Source organism: Mixophyes fleayi, chromosome 3, assembly GCF_038048845.1.
Source record: "Mixophyes fleayi isolate aMixFle1 chromosome 3, aMixFle1.hap1, whole genome shotgun sequence".
In the NCBI taxonomy this organism is placed as follows: domain Eukaryota; kingdom Metazoa; phylum Chordata; class Amphibia; order Anura; family Limnodynastidae; genus Mixophyes; species Mixophyes fleayi.
In genome coordinates, this window is record NC_134404.1 from 102,384,400 (window position 1) to 102,405,177 (window position 20,778).

Here is a 20,778-nt window from a genome sequence, read left to right on the forward strand (position 1 = left end):
ACAACACATAGTAATTTCAAAGTACAAATGCTGGGTTATGTAATAGGACTGCTGTTGCTGCCATGTGCTGCCAATATTTGTCACTGTTTCAAATGCCAATCAAGCTTGTTATTCATACCTGTATTCAGTAGTGCGAGCTGGCTTCTGAGTGGGTAATATGCAACCACCCCTGAGATGAAGTCCAAGTTTGTCTGCTGGTAGGTACATGGAAACACGCTGCTTTCTAAACGCAGATTTTCTACCCTGTGATGAGGATTAGGATTTCATTATAACAATATGCATGCATCTATTTTGTATCAAATCTTCTGCTTTTGACTTTGTGTACAATTAAAGAACAGGTGGAATTTAAAATATTCATGCTTAGTATTAAAAAATAATTGTTATTATTTTACTGATAAATGTTGGTTTCTTTTTCAGCATTATTTAGTGCTAGTTGATTTTTTTTATTTTTTATATAAAATATATTCATTAACTGAGTGAAGACACAATGAGTGGCTCTTATATTAGTACAAGATTCAATACTGCTAAGAGCAGAGGTGTGCGTGTATCAAGGCAAACATTGAGGAATGAGTGGTGTATTCCCACTCTTACATTTATATTTGCCTTGAGGTGACCACTTTTTGCTTGGTTGTCCATGAACGGCGTGGAGATGTAGTCATAAAAACATAGAAATTGACTGTAGATAAGAACCAGTGGGCCCCATCTATTCTACCCAGTTTTTCACCTATTGTAACCTCTGCCCCTATTTAATTCTTATTTCTATTTAAGGACTTCCTTATGTCTATCCCAAGCGTGTATAAATTGCTCTACTGTATTAGCCTCTACCAACTCTGATGGAAGACTATTCACTTATCCACTACCCTTTCTGTGAAGCAGTTTTTCCTCAATTTTCCTCTAAATCTACCTCCTTCCAGTTTTAGTGCACGTCCTCGTGTTCTAATACTTTTCCTCCTTTGAAGAATGTTTCCCTCCTGTACCTTGTTAAAACCGTTGATACATTTGAAAGTTTCTGCCATATCCCCCATTTCACTTCTCTGCTTTAAAGATCTTTTAAGATCTTTTAATCTACCGAGGTATGTTTTGTGATGTAGGCCATGCACCATTTTAGTTGACCTTCTTTGTACAGTCTCTAATGCACTGTATTTATATACTTCTGGAGATATGGCCTCTAGAATTGAACACAGTATTTTAGATGAGGCCGTAGCTATGACATATACTGTGCCATTATTACGTCTTTCTTTCGGCCAATAATAATCATTACTATGCGGCCTGGGGATGTAGTTGAAATGTCGACAGTAAAAATGTTGGCACCATAATGTTGACAGTCATGATGTTGACACACTTATAATGCCGACAGTCATAACGCATAAATGTTCATAATTTCGACACAGTTAAAATGTTGACATGTAAAAGATGGACAGTGTTGTAAAGTCGACATTCAAAATGTTGACATAAATATACAGAAAACAGAAATGGCTGTTAAAAAAGACGGCAATAAATGAAAAAAAAAACGGCGTGCCCTCCTCCCAAACAGCTTAACCAACACTAGAGAAAAAGCCTGGGTTCCCCCTGATTTTACTATTTTCAGCTCTAGGTATCATGCACCAGACCCATTGACCACACAGTTGGGGTCCGACGCTCCTACCTGCCCGATTGCATCTGCTCCCCTCTCCAGCGCTGGGTGCCGTGGCTCTCCCTGACGGGCGCCATCTTCGGGTCAACGCATGCTTTTTGAAAATTCATATCATTCATTTCATTGGTTAACTAACCTGCTGATCCAGTCTATTTAAAGCACCTGATGCTATGCTTAAATGCCAGATCTTCAGGTCTCCCTACCTGTGAGGACGTGTTTCCTTCTGACTCCTGTTGTTTTTATGCTTGCAGACTGTTGTTATCTGTATTCCTTACTAGCATACTTGGACCCCTGTGTTCTTTCCACCAGCAGATCGTTACACCATCAAGTGATCCAAACCCAGGGCTTCCCAGCTCTCCTGGACCTCCGTGTACCATTCACCTGCAGACCATTGCACCTCCATGTCTTTCAGACACTAATCTCACCAGGATACCTGACCCCTGTGTCCTGTCCACCTGCAGACAGCAGGTGATCCAGATCTGGGGCTTTCCATCTCTCCTGGACCTCCGTGAACCACTCATCTACAGACAGTTGCATCTCTGTGTGTTCCAGACTCTAACCTCAACAGCATACCTGGACCCTGGACCCCTGTGTCCTTTCCACCTGCAGATCGTTACACTAACAAGTGATCCAGACCCGGGGCTTCCCAGCTCTCCTGGCCTTCTGTGCACCACTCACCTGCAGACCAATTCACCTCCGTGTGTTTCATACACTAATCTCATCAGCATACCTGGACCCCTGTGACCTTTCCACTGGAAGATCGTTACACCAACAAATGATCCAGACAAGAGACTTCCTAGCTCTCCTGGAAGTCCGTGTACCACTCACCTGCCGACCGTTGCACCTCCATGTGTGACAGATGTTAGTCTCATCAGCATACCTGGACCTCTGCATCCTTTTATCTGCAGACCATTACACTTCCAAGCGATCCCGGGGCTGCTCAGCTCTCCTGGACCTCTGAGTACCAGTTACCTGTAGATAACTACATGTCTCGGTACTCTTGACCTTGAGTCGCTGGCTCCTCTGGGCCTCCATGATCTTACATTCCACCCTGCCATCTCAGACTCTAGCATTCTCCACCTGGTCTTGCTGGATAACAACTTAGGGGGCCATGACCTGAGGGGTGGGAGAAGCTACCTCCTTGCGGGGTCGCTGATGAAAACCTCCCGCTCTTTTAGACTCCACCTTGAGGGCCCTACAGATTCCCTATATTTGGGATACTAGGCTTTGCCAGTCTGGGCTGGTGTCACTATCTATAGCAGGGAAACACACAGCATGAATTCCCCCTGCCACAATGCCAAACCAGCCCCAGGCTGGTCAGCACTGGGCTGTATTCCCCAGAGAGATCGGGTCAGCAAAAAAATAATGTGAACATTGCCCCCTAGGTTTAATCAGACCTGTGCTGATAGTACTAGGGCTCTTTACACACACCTGTAGCAGTAGGGTGTGGGGTAATAATGATAAATTACATGTATAAATCAATTTTGGCCATGGTGGGCTACAACTCCCAGCATGCCCACGCTGCCATTAAATGTTTTGGCATGCTTGTGCTTGTAGTACTACAAGCACCAGCATACCCAAGGCTGCCAGGGCCTGACACTTAAGGACTGCTGGGACCTGTAGTAAAGAAGGAAAAATGAAAATAATAGACAGACACAAATGTAACAATGATTGTAATTTAAATAAAAACACCCCTACACTACCCTCATTGACCCTCTTTATTTCTCATCTAGATCCAGGCTCTTCATCTGTAATAAATCCATGGAACCTTGGCTTGCCAAAATAAAAATTCCTTGTGACGCAATACTAGCTCCTCAGTGCTCAAGGCGCAAATGAGCTCATAGCGGTAGTTGTCATATATCTACCATGAGGATTTCCCAAGGCTTGACTTCAAGCCATGGGAAACATGTACACATTGGGCCTCAGTCATTAAGAATAGCAAAGCATAAAATATGAGTAACATTGCATCTGGGCAAATCCATGTTGCATTGGAGGGGGAGGCAAATTTAAAATGTTGGGACAGATTTATAGTTGGGGAAGGGCATGTCCTAGATCAACTTTAAATTTCAGTGTAAAAGTAAAGCTATCAAGTATTTGTGTGCTACATGAAAAAAACAGCCACTATTTAACTTATGTGCAAAACAATAAACTAATTTGCACCCCTTGCATTGTAACATGGTTTGTCCAGGAGAACATTTATTCCTTATTTTGCCTTACTTTCCTTAATGACTCAGGCCCATTATGACTATCAACATTATAACTGTGTCGACATTATGACTGTCGTCATTTTGTCTGTTGACATTCCTTATCCAACCCGTGGCCTGTTACACTGCTCCCTCCCCTCCTCCCTGTGCAAAATCCAACGTGCCACATTTTGGAGCATAGTTGCGTTATATGAAATACCTCAGTGTCATATATGGCACTGCTCTGCACAAAAAACAGAGCACTAGAGCTCTATGTACGTTAGTGCATAAACACATAGTTCTTGCACAAATACAACATCTAAAGTACTATCTTATCACAGATTGTAGTCATGCATATGCAAAGCAAGGCCTAAAAACACAATGGACACATACAATGTTTTGTGACATTTGCTTAGTAATATAGAAAATATGTCTGACCATATTAAAATAGCTTAGAAATATAAAAGTTGTAGAAACCAAAGCCTCCACAGAAAGTTATGAACGCAAAAAAAGTATTCACTTACTGTTTCATAATCATACCACACAGCATCAGGAATGTATGCATCCGCATGTTCAGAATTCTAGATTAATAAAGAAACAGATTTTGTTTTACAAAACAGCACACAGTTATTGATTGTTTTTGATGCTGTGTCACACAATATGGAGCCTGCAAGGGGTCACATGATACCACAGAGTATGCACAAAGTAGCCATACAAACTATGTAGCAGGTTAGTCTGTAATTGGATGAGCTTATAATAAGCTTGATTAGCCATAAAATAGACTAACTTACTGTAGAGTTGGACGCAATGAATGCTTACAGCATAAGTGTAAATTGTATTCTGTTCTCTAGTTAGTATTCCGAGCGGCGCGTATCTGTACATGTGACTTCAGATAGTACGCAACTTGCGTACACTTCCTAAGATACACTTAAAGCATTTCCTGCATTAAAAGTGTCTGATATGTAAGTCTGAGAGGAGACTGAGACGTATCTTTGCCTACAACGCTTGCACAGTTTGAAAAAGTGCTTTTTACAATTAGGACATTCGACTCTACATGAGGCCCTCAATGTTGGTACTTTGATTTAATGACATGATCTGCTTTTCTGCATAGTTAATCCCTTTACCTTTGTTAGACAAACAGCTATTTCTGAAGTGATTGCCTTCAGAAAATGGAAATGAGTAACTGCGCTTCTCACCAGTGAATCTGAAATGGCTGCCACGGAAATGGGGAGTGTAAAAGGAGGGGATCCCACCCTCCAGGGAAGAAATAACACAACCAAAGATAAATCTAAGGAGTCCCCATGCGCCCAAATGAATAATGCTGTGTACAGGGTCATAGTAAAAAATCGACAAAACCTACCCTAATAAATATTGTATATTCAAACACACATAGTGTTATAATTGCTGTGCTTAAGCTAGGTACACACTACACAGTTTTCATCCAATAATCGGCTAAATCAGCCGACATACGACCGCTCGTTCAAAAGTCGGGTCAGTGTGTGCAGTGACACGATGGTCGAAAGTCTGCCCAAATTAGAGATGGGCGGGTCCGGTTCTCCGAGAACCGAACCCACCCGAACTTTGGGTATCCGAGTACCGAGCTGAGCAGCTCGGTACTCTCCCGCCCATTCCGAATCCAAATCGAGGCCGAACGTCATTGTGACGTCGTCGGATCTCGGGACTCGGTTCTCGCGATACTTCAACTTTATAAATACACGCCTCCACAGCAATCCATCGCCATTTGACAGAGGGAGAGAGCAGGGTGTAGTCATAGGCTAATTAGAGCAGGGACAGAGAATACAATATTGTTCTTGCAATTGCTCTAACCAAAATCGCTAGTGCAGAGAGGAGGATAGAGGTTTATTATTTTTTCTTCATATTTGGCACTCCCCAGCGCTTTTGGGGTGTCCCCCATAATTGTGCATTAATATTTCTGGCTGTCAAAAGTCATATCTGTCAGCAGTATCTACTAAATAATTTTTAGCACTCCTCAGTGTTTTTGGGGTGTCCTCCCTAATTGTGCATTAATATTTCTGGCTGTCAAAAGTCATATCTGTCAGCAGTATCTACTAAATAATTTGTAGCACTCCTCAGTGCTTTTGGGGTGTCCTCCCTAATTGTGCATTAATATTTCTGGCTGTCAAAAGTCATATCTGTCAGCAGTATCTACTAAATAATTTTTAGCACTCCTCAGTGTTTTTGGGGTGTCCTCCCTAATTGTGCATTAATATTTCTGGCTGTCAAAAGTCATATCTGTCAGCAGTATCTACTAAATAATTTTTAGCACTCCTCAGTGTTTTTGGGGTGTCCTCCCTAATTGTGCATTAATATTTCTGGCTGTCAAAAGTCATATCTGTCAGCAGTATCTACTAAATAATTTTTAGCACACCTCAGTGCTTTTGGGGTGTCCTCCCTAATTGTGCATTAATATTTCTGGCTGTCAAAAGTCATATCTGTCAGCAGTATCTACTAAATAATTTTTAGCACTCCTCAGTGCTTTTGGGGTGTCCTCCCTAATTGTGCATTAATATTTCTGGCTGTCAAAAGTCATATCTGTCAGCAGTATCTACTAAATAATTTTTAGCACTCCCCAGTGGTTTGCGCTCAGAATGGATTCAAAGCAGTCCACATATGATCTGAATGAGCAACCAGGTTCTGTCACCAGTCCTGATGTTAGTGTTCCCAGTACGTCATCTGGCCAAGGCGATGTCAAACAACAGAGTGTTTTCAAATTAGTGCAAAAAACAAAACCCCCCAAAAAATTTACTGTATTGAAGCGAAAAAGAAGTGTAACTGAGCAAAAGTTAAGTGACGATAAAAAAAAAATTGCAAGCATGCCATTCTACACACGCAGTGGCAAAGAGAGAATGAGGCCTTCACCTTTGGCTATTAGTGGCAGATCCCAAAAAGTTACCCAGCCTACAATTGGTGCACAACTACTGTTACGCGTCAAAGCCGAGCTGCAAGATAACAGTGAGGCATTACAGGAGAATATTTGCTCTGATTCACAAATGACAACAATCCCTGTGGAGAGTCCATCCAACAGTGGGATGTCTAATCGTGAGCATTCTGCTGATGTGTGCCTTAATAGCCCGAGTGTAGCCGGTGATACCCAAATTGAGGATGCCACTTTGGAATTAGAAGAGGATGAGGGGGAGATTTGTGTATGCGACGAGGGCGCTAATGATGCTGTTGATGATTATGATGCAGACAGATACCAAATTGCCTTTCTCAATTTCTATTTATATTCTAGATTATATAACGGCTGAATAGTTTTCTATTTTACTCCTAGTGGAGAGAGGATCTGATGCAGACAGATACCAAACTGCCTTTGTCCATTTCAATTTATATTGTACAGTATATAACGGCTGAATTTATTAGTATTTTCGACAAGTGGAGGGGGGCCTAGAGAGACAGAAACCAAACTGGCTTTCTCCATGTCAATTAATATTGTACAGTCTATAACGGCTGGATTTTTTGGTATTTTATACAAGTGGAGGGGGGCCTAGAGAGACAGAAACCAAACTGGCTTTCTCCATGTCAATTAATATTGTACAGTCTATAATGGCTGAATTTTTTGTTTTTTTAAAAAAGTGGAGGGGGGCCTATAGAGACAGAAAGCAAACTGTCTTTTTCCATTTCTTTACATATTTAACTATAAGTGTAGGGTGTAATATAGATTCAAAGACGATGGCTGCATTGCCAATATGCATAGATGGAGAGGAAGACAATCTGTTTTGTGTGTAGAATAAATGAAGGCCTACAAACGAAGAATTAAACTGTTTTTTTGGATGATTTATTACCTCAACAATTAGATTACTTATCTCTAAAACAGTTGGAGCACTAAATTGGGTTATTTTAGGCACAAAAACATGTATTTTCCAACAAAATAGCAAAACAAAACCAAACAAAACCAAAACCAAAACATGCAATGGCGGTTTTGCAAAACCAAAACCAAAACCAAAACACGACGGTAATCCAGATCCAAAACCGAATCCAAAACCAAAACACGGGGGTCAGTGACCATCTCTAGCCCAAATCGACGATTGTCGCCTTATTTGGTTGGACGTACCATTTAATATTTTCGTTCCAATCTCGTTTCCGTTGTGCAGTGTGTATAAACTTCCGACCGATTCACAACAGTGAGTAGGAAATTACAGTCATTGCTCGCGACAACATAGCTGTAAAAAGTCGCTAACGGAACAGCTGCTCTTCCCTTTATCGTCTAAAACAAGGCTAGTGTGTATGTAGTCCAAGGACCGAGCGATCGGACCAGCTATCGCATGTAAGATCGATCGGCATAAAAAGTTGCTGGAAAATTCTGTAGTGTGTACCCAGCTTTAGCACAGCAGCTGTAACACTATGTGTGTTTGATTATACAATCTTTATTAGATTATTGGCTATTTCTGAAGCTCTAGAAAACTATGATACTGTTCACCCCTTATGAAAAAGTTCATTGTTGCAAAGCACTGGGAGCTACTGTTCTGGGGGTCTTTATATTATCTGGAGAAATATATCCCTCCATATGTAAGAATGTAATCATTGCACAAATTATCCATTTCTTTTGTAGCATAAGATTTAATGTCAGTGACCATTATTTAAATAATTCTGTTGAGAAATCCATTTCTCCAAGAATACGTAGTATCTAGGATAAAAATGTAACCCTTAACAAATACAAGCTTTCTGACCACCAAGTATATGCTGCAGATACTAGTAATAATAATTGTAAAACAATAACTACTACAATGTTAAACCAAAAGATTCAAATTGCTAGTTTCATTAAAAAATTATTTACATACCGGATTTAGAATAGGTGTAATTAGAAGACCAGATCCCCATAAAAATTGCTGATCTATTGCCCATGTTTCTGGATCAGAATAAAATCTACAAAGGTAAACAGAGGTTTTCAGGATTTAAATAAAAGTTGAGGGTTAATGGATCAAGCATTTTTTTATTATTAGATTATAATATATTATATTATTTTGTATTATTATTATTAGTATATATCACAAAATGTAATTAATAAGTGTATACTGTACAAAGCAAGATTCAATCCTTTAGTTCTCTTAAATCTGCCTACAATCTACCTACATAACATGTAATCTGTTAAAAAAAAAGTTTACCTTTGTCCAAAACACAGTTTTTATGACATATTCTTTAAACCTCACTAATATGACAGTATTTCCTTTTAGGAGTTATAAAGATGAACCAATTTTTAAAGACTTACTCATGAAGTAGGGGCCTCACCACAGTTTCTCCTCTAGTGTGTGCTTTGTAGAACAGAGTATAAAGATAAGGCAGCAGGGTATAACGGATGTTTAAATAATGCCTCGACGAAGTCACAAGAAGGGAATCTGCACCGTAGGAAGCGGGATCTTGTGGCTGAGATAAAATGTAAAGTACTTTTTAATTAACTGTGTATAGCAGTTATTCAACTTGTAATACAATTCCTTGGTTTTTCTAGTAAAGCTATGAGGATTTTTCCCTTCTTTGGGACTTTTTGAGCTCTGGCTGCCCTAAAGAGAGAAGAATATCTCTCAAAAGCTTTTCCTGGAAAATGAACTGTTTGTTAGTTCAAGTAAAAATGATCACTGCATACATATACAGAGATTACAATTGTATCGTAATACTAAATGTTTTATTATTGTATTATAATATAGTATATATTGCTAGCAGCTCTGTTTGACAACCTGCAGAAACCTATCTTGCTTATGTTTAGTAATAAATCTTAAATAGATATTACCTTGAATGTCTCAGCATTGTGGTTTCTAGAAAATGGATAAAAAGCCCCAACTTGCATCCATCTCCTGCACAGCTCTTCAGAGCAATCCTCAAAAAAGCCACAGATGTCTGCACCAATCTAAAGAGGAATAATGATGGTGATTATACCAAAGGTATTATTATTTGCTACAAAACATTGTATAATATGCTATATAATATTGTGTATAGAACTCCCATGTGTCCACATTTTCCCAAGGCAGTCCAGTTTTTACATTTAACTTCTTAACTCATAATATTAATTTTCCATAATTCCATACCCTGAAGCACCCAAATTAGCAGGATATATAGTCATAGAGTAACTCACAATAGTAGTATAATTTGTATTTTATGTCCAGAGCAAACTGCAGATAATGGACCTCATTTAGAGTCGGACGCAAAGTCTGTTTTAGGCGCAGCCAACAAAAAACCACTATCACGCATGTGCAGAAAGCCCCAAATCCGCCTGCATCTTGGAAGCAATTAACACTTGCGACAGCTTGCGACTCACTACGAGAGAATAGGAGGAACGCGGAATGGTGAAGGCGTGACCATGTAAATATCCTAGTCGCAGTGAGGCGCAGACGCAACACACGTCAAAACAGGGCTAAAGCTGTGCGGCAGGAATTAGGTGGCGCAAGCGTTAGCTAGCTGCAGGAACTGCTCACAGCTCGATAGGGTATTAAGAGTGGGATGCAACTGGGTTTGCTTTCCACTCGCAGTACGCTACCAAGCTGCGGCACACTCCCACTCCTACACTTCTTGAAAGGACTTTGCGTCCGACTCTGAATAAGGTCCAATATGGTTATCTTCATACATTCAATGGTGAAAATGGGCACTTAAATTAGTTCTGCAAGCTAAATATATATATATTGTTTTTATTAATTACAAGAAGTGTGATGTAAACAGGTGAAGTAGGTACAAATAATTGTTGACAGTAATATATAGTACTGGTTATATTTATAAGTCCTATTTTAAGTAAGTGTTGATATCTATTTGTATTTTTATTTTGTTCATTCATCAGTATTATGTGCATTGGTATCAGCCCACAGTACTACTATTGACTCTACTCTGTCAATGCAGTTATAGAACTGAAATATTTAGCTGTACTGTAATCTCTGCCTATTTCCATGCTGCTCTCAGCGGTGACTATCACAGAAACATCCAATTGGCAATAAAAGGGATCGTGTTGTTCTACAAATATAAACACAATTTAGTGCTAATTCCCATAGATGACCATTTGTTTTGCAGGCTTATTCATGTAATGAGCTTACATAAGGTATTCCAAAAAGATTGAACTCAAACATTCCTGGTATAGCCCATTTAATATCATTCCAATTGGCAGCATTATCTCCAAGCCAATGTCCTGAGTATTTGCCTGCTCCAGCAAAAGTAGATCGAGAAAAAATGATGCTCCTTTTTCCAGGGAAAACAGCTTTGATGGCTCTGAAATTGAAAAACCATTAGAACAGTGTAGTTTCCTGCAATTATTTGCCTAATTACATTTATGCTACAATGATGCCTTACTTTCAATAAATCTTTACAAAGCTATCAATTTATACGTGTACAAAAATGTCTTTCAGTGCTACACTTGCTTTACAGATTTATGGACAAAATGTAATCCAGTTTACTTTTATAGTATACATCCCTCTAGCTTTTCAAACACTTCTTAACAATGTATATTATACCTGATTGAATAATTCAACCAAAATGGCAATATATATATATATATGCAATGGATATTTGGGGAATGCTTATAATACATATTAGTGCACACAGTAGTGGGACCACAACAGTATAGTAGCTATCATTTGTATAATCTATCTAGCTTCAAATTCTAACTGTAGTTTCTGTAACAAAAACTGCACTAAACTGTAGTTTAGCTGGAGTTTCTGTACTAAATAAGAAATGCTACCTTTATGAACTAAGAAGCAGTTGCCACAGTGCTGATTATTTTGAAGTATTTATACACACTCCTTTTATAATGCCTGACTGCTATATTTAGGGTGGGGATTGATCATCCCCTGTTCAGGGGTGCACAGAGGATTTTTAAGGGGAAGTTTCCCCTCCACCCAAAAAAAAAAAAAAGGGATAGCTGCCGAGCATGTGCCCGCACATGCGCAGCAGCTCCGTTTCAGCAGCACTGTACTATACAGCAGCCGCGGCGCTGTCAAAGAAGCGTGTATACAGCACCGCTGCGGATGCTTCTTTGACAGCGACGCGGCTGCTGTATAGTACAGTGCCGCTATGTAGGGCACTTCATTAGCAGAGGAGAGGGGGGCTTTCTGGAGAACCAGAAACCCCCCCTGCATGCGCCCCTGCTGCTCTGATCCAATTTCATGGCACCTTGTCTAATGTTGCAATAGTCCAACACCCTATTTCGCTTCTTGGCTGGATGGAAGGGAATTTGAAGAAACCATGTCAAAGAAAATTAACGTGAGAATGCATTTTTGTGTACAATTAAATGAAACTTTGCCATTATGAAAAGCATCAACATTGTTTATTTTATTCCTTGACTATAAACCCACCTTCAGTGAGTAAGTGTGTATGCACTGGTTTTAGACATATAATAAATATTCTGCAAATAGTCATACCGATGCTTGCAGACTACAAGAAGGCATTGGGCAGTATACTGATAGATGAGGAGAATCACATTAAACAATAGTAAAATATATTTTTAATGCGGACGGCAGTTGGAGTAATCTGTACACTGGTCAACTCTTTGCTGATTCTGCTGCTTTTCCTTATTCTCACAAATATAAAGCATTAGATATTTCTGAATACTGTTGGCAAATGTCACAGCAGCACTGAGTATCAACTTCATACCAAAAAACAAGGCTGTTTAAGGATCTACTGAACCATGTCTGTTCAGCTGTGGGATCCACAGAGTTCAACTGTCATTGCTGTTTCAGCATCTGTTCAGCTGCCCACTGAGCTCAATTGTGATTGCTGTTGCCATCTCTGTTTGGCTGCTGGACCCTCTGCACTCAGCTGTCAGCATCCTCCTGGACCTCGTCATGTCAGTGCTGCAGAAACTGTCTACTCTATTAACCCCAGCCATGGGGGCGGTAAAGAATCCTTCACGTCTTCCATTGCCTTGCACAATTTGGATCAATTGATCCTTTCTACTCTCCCATTACCCCAGCTAATACACATTCATTCACATCTCTCACACCTCTCCATCATGCACCTACTCTTTCCTATTCACTGTCACCACACTTCTCTTCAAACTCCTTCAAACTCCTCTTTTTTCTGCATCAACCTTTTTCTCCCTACCCTATTATGATTTCCCCTTCACTACTTCCCTCATTGATAGTCTGTACACATGAACTATTTTGTCTCCTGCACCCACCACACTTGTGAGCCTACATAAACAGAAGTAAAAATGTCACACCCACAAATCCTCTTTGCATGTCCTCTTTCTCACCATGCTCGTTCTAATGGCTACTGGTGACATCTCACCTAACCCTGGGCCCCGTACTATCCCCACTATCGGTTCATGCCCCTCACTCCCCCGAAACCTTTCCATTCACCCTCTACAATCCCACCAAATCTTCCCTTCTCCTGTACACTACAGGAATGCAAGATCTAATTGCAACAAACTGGCATCCATTCATGATCTATTCATTTCTAAGTCCCTTAAATTCCTCACCATTACAGAAACTTGCCTCACCTCCTCTGACACTACATTCCTGCAGCTCTCTCCTATGGGGGACTCTCACTCATTCATAATCCTAGACCCAGAAACAGAGTAGTGGAGTGGAGTAGGCATTCTACTTTGTCCAAGCTGCATCTTTCAAGTAATACCCTCTGAAACCTCCCTCTCATTCTCTTTCTTTGAAGTACACACTATCCGTCTATTTTATCTTCTCTACCTTTGTATTGCTGTCATTTATTGCCCCCCAGGTCCAGTTTCCCAATTCCCTGATAACATTTCATCCTGACACACTTATTTCCTATCCTATGACCTGTCTACTCTCATACTAGGTGATTTCAACATTCCCATTGATAATTCCACTGTCTCTTCTTCACTAAACTTCTTTCACTTACTTCCTCCTTTGGTACTTGTCTTCTCCCGCTATTGGTCCATTTCTAGTTTATCCAACTTAGCCTTCCCACTCTTTGACCACAACCTCCTTTCCTTTAACTTCACCTAACATTTTGTCCTCCCCGTGCACCCAAATCCTCAGGTACTCAATGAAACCTAAGTACTCTTAACCCAATCCACTTCATATTAACAGTAAAACAAATATTTTCTCCTATGACTGCATTGTCCTGCCAAAATCAGGATGCCTCTTTCTACAACAAAACACTCACTTCAGCCCTAGACAATGCAGCTCCATCTACCACATACAGTCTCCGATGATCCAAAACCCAACCATGGCACACCAGCAGACCAACTATGTGAAAAAGGGCTTCCGCACTGCAGAGCACCACTGGAGGAAATCTCTTTCCTATCCTGATTACCTCCACTATAAATTCATCCTTTCATCTTACAGTACAGTCATTTCAGTTGCCAAACAAATATTCTTCAAATCTCTAATATCCACCCAGTCTTCTAACCCATGTCGCCTCTTTGCCGCTTTCAACTCACTTATCTGCCCTTTCCTCCTTCACAGCCCATGATTTTGCCACATATTTCAAAGACAAAATTGCCTCATTTGACAAGATATTTCCTCATGCCAGATTCCACTCACTTCACCCACTCTACCCACCTACACTCCCCAATCCACCCTTAATTCATTCTCTCCAGTAACTGAAAATGAATATTCTGCACTCATCTCACCCTACAATCTGTCCCCTTGACACTATTCCCTCCCAACTTCTCAGCTCACTCCAATCCACTGCATGCCCACCTCTAACTCACCTCTTCAACCTGTCTCCCTCCACTGACACATTTTCATTCTCCTTTACACAGGCGCTCATCTCACCAATTAAAAAAAAAACATCTCTCCATCCAGCCTCTATCTCCAACTACCGCCCTATTACTCTCCTTCCCTTTGCCTCCACACTACTTGAGAGATTAGTGTAGAAAGCCCTGTCTCACATTATTTCCTCTCACTCCATTCTTCACTCTCTGCAATCAAGCTTCCGCCCCCAACATTCTACTGAAACTGCTCTCACAAAACTGATCAATAATCTACTTACTGCAAAGTCTAAGAGTAATTTCTCCAAATTCATTCTCCTGGATCTCTCTGCTGCTTTTGACACTGTTGATCACCCTCTCTTCCTACACACCATTCACTCCATTTGCCTTCATAACAAAGTTCTGATTCACTTCCTACCTTATGAACCTCTATTTTAGTGTTTCTACCTCTGGCACATCCTCCCCTCCACTCCCTCTATCTGTTGGCATCCCACAAGGCTCTGTTCAAGTTCCTTTACTTTTCCTCATTGTACACTGCTACTCTTTGGGCAATAATTTGCTCATTCGGCCTCCAGTACCAGATCTAAGCTGATGACACCAAAATCTATATCTCTTACGATGACCTCACCCTTTCTGTACTATCTTATGTAACCAATTTTCTTTCTGCTATCTCCGCTTGGATGTCCCAACGCTACCTAAAGCACAACATGTCCAAAACAAAAGTTATTATATTCCCTCCTGCCAAAGTCACCAGCTCCCCTTAAATCTCCCTCACTGTCAATAACACCACAGTTTCCACTATCCCAAACCCGCTGCCTTGGTGTTACACTTGACTCTTGCCCTCTTCTTTATTCTTCACATCCAGATTCTCTCCTAGTTCTGTTGACCACCTTAAAGACATTGCCAGAATACGTCCTTTCCTTACTCCTTACATGCTACCGAAACTCTTATCCATTCTCTCATCATTTCCCGTCTTGACTATTGCAACCTCCTGCAATCTGGCATTTCTGCCACCCATGTATCCACACCTAAATGCTGCTGCAAGACTGAATGTCCTCTCTCACTGCTCCACATCTGCTGCACCATTTTGCAAATTCCTACACTGGCTCCCTATGTCCTCCAGAATCCAATATATTCATTCTGGGACTGGAAGCTGCAGGGTGGCTGATTTTTAGAGTTACCGTTCTCTACCAGTGAAATACATAGGCAGATCCATGGGTCGTCAAGTCCGGATAGACAGGTGACTGTAACTCCTTAAGCTAGTGGGGTAAGGGACAGATAATGTGGTAAACCTGTCTGGCATTTATTTACTGTGTGTATATAATAATCTAGTGATTGTTTTTATTACAATAAATGTATTGCTTTACTTTCTAACTGCATTTGCCTGAGTGACTGAGAACCCTATAAGGTACTTGGCAGACTTCCCTGGCATAGGAAGGCACCCGTGGGTGGCCAGCCAGCATGAAGTGGGTAGCATTGGGTCAGAAAAACCCGGTATCTTCACACATTTCAAATCTCATATCAAAATACTCTCCCTCCTGCCCTCGTAGATGTACCTCCTTGTCTCATCTCTGACACCCACCAGACACTTCCGTCTACAAGACTTCTCCTGTGGTGCTCCCTACTTAAAGAATTTCCTACCACGCCCAATCAGACTTTCCCACAACCTTCCAAACTTTAGACATTCTCTGACAACCTTTCTCTTTGTAAGAGCTTACCTTATCCCCGATTATACTATTCACACTAATGCACCCTCAAACCTATCCCAATCTCCACTCTGAGCCACATTTGCTCCTCTTGTTTTACCTGTGCCCTCTTCCCCTTAGAATGTAAGCTCTCTAAGAAGCAGTGTCCTCCATACCCTTTGTTTTCATGTCTGCATTTATTTTGTCTACTATGTATGTCCCTGTTTTATGTATGTCCTGTTTTCCCTACTGTATGGCGCAGCCGAGCACTGTGGCGCCTTACAAATCTATGCTAATAATAATAATAATAATAATAACTACATTGAAGGAGTTTCTTTTTCTTAATAGTGCACAATATATTATCATGTATTTAGATATTATTTTTTAAAGTATGTCATGGGATCAGATAATATTGTGATGTGTGAAATGAAAAATGGAGAGAGAAAAAAATTAAAGTATATGACAGCACGGTGGCACATTGATGAATATAAGTTGGAATATATCCGCGATACTTCAAGATTATAAATACCTGCCTCCACAGCAATCCATCGCCATTTGACAAAGGGAGAGAGCAGGGTGTAGTCACAGGCTAATTAAAGCAGGGACAGAGAATACAATATTCTTATGCTGTAACAAAAATCGCTAGAGAAGAGAGGAGGATAGAGGTTTATTTTATTTTTGTAAGATTTGGCACTCCCCAGTGCTTTTGGGGTGCCCCCCATAATTGTGCATAAATATTTCTGGCTGGCAAAAATCATATCTGTCAGCAGTATCTACCAAATAATTTTTAGCACTCCTCCGTGCTTTTGGGGTGTCCCCCATAATTGTGCATAAATATTTCTGGCTGTCAAAAGTCATATCTGTCAGCAGTATCTACCAAATAATTTTTAGCACTCAGTGCTTTTGGGGTGTTCCCCATAATTGTGCATAAATATTTCTGGCTGTCAAAAGTCATATCTGTCAGCAGTATCTACCAAATAATTTTTAGCACTCCTCAGTGCTTTTGGGGTGTCCCCCATAATTGTGCATAAATATTTCTGGCTGTCAAAAGTCATATCTGTCAGCAGTATCTACCAAATAATTTTTAGCACTCCTCAGTGCTTTTAGGGGGTCCCCCATAATTGTGCATAAATATTTCTGGCTGTTAAAAATCATATCTGTCAGCAGTATCTACCAAATAATTTTGAATGGATTCAAAGCAGTCCACATTTGATCAGAATGAGCAACCAGGTTCTGTCACCAGTCCTGATGTTAGTGTTCCCAGTACGTCATCTGGGCAAGGCGATGTCAAACTGCAGAGTGTTTCGAAATCAGTCCAAAAAACAAAATAATTATTTTTTTTTACTGTGTTGAAGCGAAAAAGAAGTGTTACTGAGCAAAAGTTAAGTGCCGATAAAAAAAAATTGCCAACATGCCATTCTACACACGCAGTGGCAAAGAGAGAATGAGGCCTTCACCTTTGGCTATTAGTGGCAGATCCCAAAAAGTCACCGAGCCTACAGTTCGTGCACAACTACTGTTACGCGTCAAAGCCAAACTGCAAGACAACAGTAAGGCATTAGAGGATAATGTTTGCTCTGATTCACAAATGACAACAATCCCTGTGGAGAGTCCATCCAACAGTGGGATGTCTAATCGTGAGCATTCTGCTGATGTGTGCCTTAATAGCCCGAGTGTAGCCGGTGATACCCAAATTGAGGATGCCACTTTGGAATTAGAAGAGGATGAGGGGGAGATTTGTGTAGGCGATGAGGGCGCTAATGAGGATGTTGATGAGGATGAGGTTGTTTGTGCAAATCCTGCACCAGTGGCAGCAGTTCTGGCACGTGACAAGAAAAAGGCCATTGTCATGCCTGGGAATAAAACAAAAAAATCTACTTCTTATGTGTGGAATTATTTCTACCCAAATCCAGACAACAATTGTATAGCTATTTGTAGTGTATGTCAAGCCACAGTCAGTCGAGGGAGGGAACTTAACCATCTTGGAACCTCGTCTATGTTACGCCATTTAATGAGAGTTTATGGCAAAGTGTTGGAAAAAAGCTGAAAGTTTTTCCCTAAAAAATACAAGCACTCCATCATCAGCTTAGACCCTCCGCTCACTGCCATCCCGACGGCTACAAAATACACCCACCACACCATCCTCATCAATATCCTCAGTAGCGCTCGGAGTTAGCCCGGCATCCCACTTAAGGCTGGATGACTCCTGCACTATTATTGATTCCTCTGAAGAAAGTGTTAGTCCCACTGCTGCTGCTGTTGCTGCTGCTGGGGGTGAATCGTCATTCCAGAGGCAGGTCAAGAAAATGAGCAGTGCTACATTTCAGCAATTAACTGTGAAACAATCATTTGCGAGGGGAAGCAAATATGACAGCAGTCACCCAGTCGCCAAGCGAATCACAGACGCCATGGCTGCAATGTTAGTGTTAGATCTGCTTCCAATCTCCACAATAAACGCAGCTGGTTTTTCACAGTTAATTGAGGTTTTGTGTCCGCGTTACAGAATTCCATCGCTACACCATTTCTCCCGTAAAGCAATTCCACAACTATACCAAAAAGTGTGTAAAAATGTAGAGATTGCACTGAAAAATGTCATTCTGCCCACTGTCCACTTAACCACAGATATGTGGATAAGTGGAAGTGGCCAAACCAAAGACTATATGACTGTGACAGCCCACTGAGTTGGTCATTCACCTTCACCAGCAGGAACAACAGCAGCATGTACACCACTACATAACATTTGTCACAGGCAGGCCACTCTTTGTATCACCGGCTTTACTAACAGGCATACGGCTGACAATTTGTTACGCAAACTGAGAGATGTGATTGATGCATGGCTACCACTCGGACTCTCCCCAGGGTATGTCATTTCTGATAACGCCAACAATATAGTGCGAGCATTACAGCTGGGTGATTTCCAACATATTCCCTGTTTTGCTCACATCATCAACTTGGTGGTGCAGAGCTTCCTACGAAATAACAGTGATGTGCAGTAGATGCTTTCGGTGGCCCGTAAAATTTCAGGCCATTTCAGGCATTCGGCCACAGCATGTAGGAGATTACAGCAGCTCCAAGAGCAGTTTAACTTGCCCTGCCACCAACTTAAGCAAGAGGTGGTAACTAGGTGGAATTCCACCCTGTACATGCTTCAGAGGATGGAGGAACAGCGCAAAGCCATCCAAGCATATTGCACAAGCCATGACATTGGGAAAGGAGGGGGGATGTATTTCACACTTGCACAGTGGGGAATCCTTTCAGTCCTGTGCAAGGTGCTGAAACCATTGGAAGTTGTGACATGTGAGGTCAGTGCAGACTCTGCTAGTTTGAGCCAAGTCATTCCTTTAATTAGACTATTGGAAAAGCAGCTTGAGAAAATGAAGGAGGAGCTGAAAGCAAGCAATTCAGCAAAGTATGTTGGCCTTGTCGATCAAGTGCTTAATTCGCTTCACAATGATCCTCGAGTTATTAAGATCTTGAACTCGGATCAGTACATTTTGGCCACTGACCTTGATCCAAGGTTTAAAACCTACATTAAGTCTTTACTTGTAAATGAGCGAGATGTGAACTTTTGCAAGGAGCTATTGCTCAGCAAGTTGGCCGCTGAACTTGGCCTCGGCTTGACAACGTGTCCTCCTTCACTTTCTCAATCTGCTGCTGCTCGTAAAAAATTAAATTTCCCAAAAAGAAGCAGGGAAGACGCAGGGGGCAGATCAGAACAATTTAACATCTGGGCTGGTTTGAAGGATTTTTCAAAAAAATGTGTCACTTTGCCCATAACTCTATCCAATACGAGTATAAACATGCAAAGGATGGTGGAGGATTACTTTCAAGAGGTAGTTGATATGGAAATGTCAGACAGTCCCTTTCCTTACTGGGAAGAAAAGCAGGCCATTTGGAAACCCATCTACAAACTTGCTTTGCAATACCTAAGCTGCCCACCCTCCAGTGTGTACTCTGAACGAGTGTTCAGCACAGCAGGGAACTTAGTCAGTGATCACCGTAGAAGGTTACTTCCCAAAAATGTGGAGAAAATGATGTTTATAAAAATGAACTACATCTTCCACGAGTAAGGCCTTCACCATCCAAGACATCCAAGCACTGACTGTTCTCTAATGGCGGATTTAAGCGGCGATGAATTGATAGTCTGTGATGATGATGTACACACTGATGAGGGTGAGGATGAAGATGAAGATGATGACGATAACATCTTTTTAAAACTTTCTATGTAAGTGTAGGGTGCAATCTACCCTCAAAGAGGAAAGGGACTTGTGGCATTTCCATATCACGTACCATCTTGAAAGGCTGCTATTTTGGCAATTTCTCCTCAAGGGTAGGGTGTCATAGACAGAGTGACCCCAAACTGGCTTTGTCCATTTCTCTTAATATTGTACAGTCTATAATGGCTGAATTTTTTTGTATTTTATACAAGTGGAGGGGAGCCTAGAGAGACAGAAACCAAACTGGCTTTCTCCATCTAAATTAATATTGTACAGTCTATAACGGCTGAATTTTTTTGTATTTTCGACAAGTGCAGGGGGGCCTATAGAGCCAGAAACCAAACTGGCTTTGTCCATTTCAATTAATATTGTACAGTCTATAACGGCTGAATTTTTTTGTATTTTCAACAAGTGCAGGGGGGCCTATAGAGCCAGA

General features: G+C 41.0%; 1 protein-coding gene across 2 annotated transcripts in view; it reads right to left on the reverse strand.

The window, feature by feature from the left end:
* The window catches only part of SI (sucrase-isomaltase), a 209,472-nt gene that overhangs the window by 111,586 nt on the left and 77,108 nt on the right, over positions 1 to 20,778 (reverse strand). For both annotated transcript variants that reach the window (XM_075202075.1, XM_075202076.1), the window contains exons 17-22: positions 10,848 to 11,019; positions 9,560 to 9,676; positions 9,044 to 9,198; positions 8,616 to 8,700; positions 4,341 to 4,397; positions 119 to 243 (exon numbers count right to left, since the gene is read on the reverse strand). In XM_075202075.1, the coding sequence (XP_075058176.1) occupies positions 119 to 243; positions 4,341 to 4,397; positions 8,616 to 8,700; positions 9,044 to 9,198; positions 9,560 to 9,676; positions 10,848 to 11,019 (711 nt within the window). The remainder of the gene's footprint in view (positions 1 to 118; positions 244 to 4,340; positions 4,398 to 8,615; positions 8,701 to 9,043; positions 9,199 to 9,559; positions 9,677 to 10,847; positions 11,020 to 20,778) is intronic.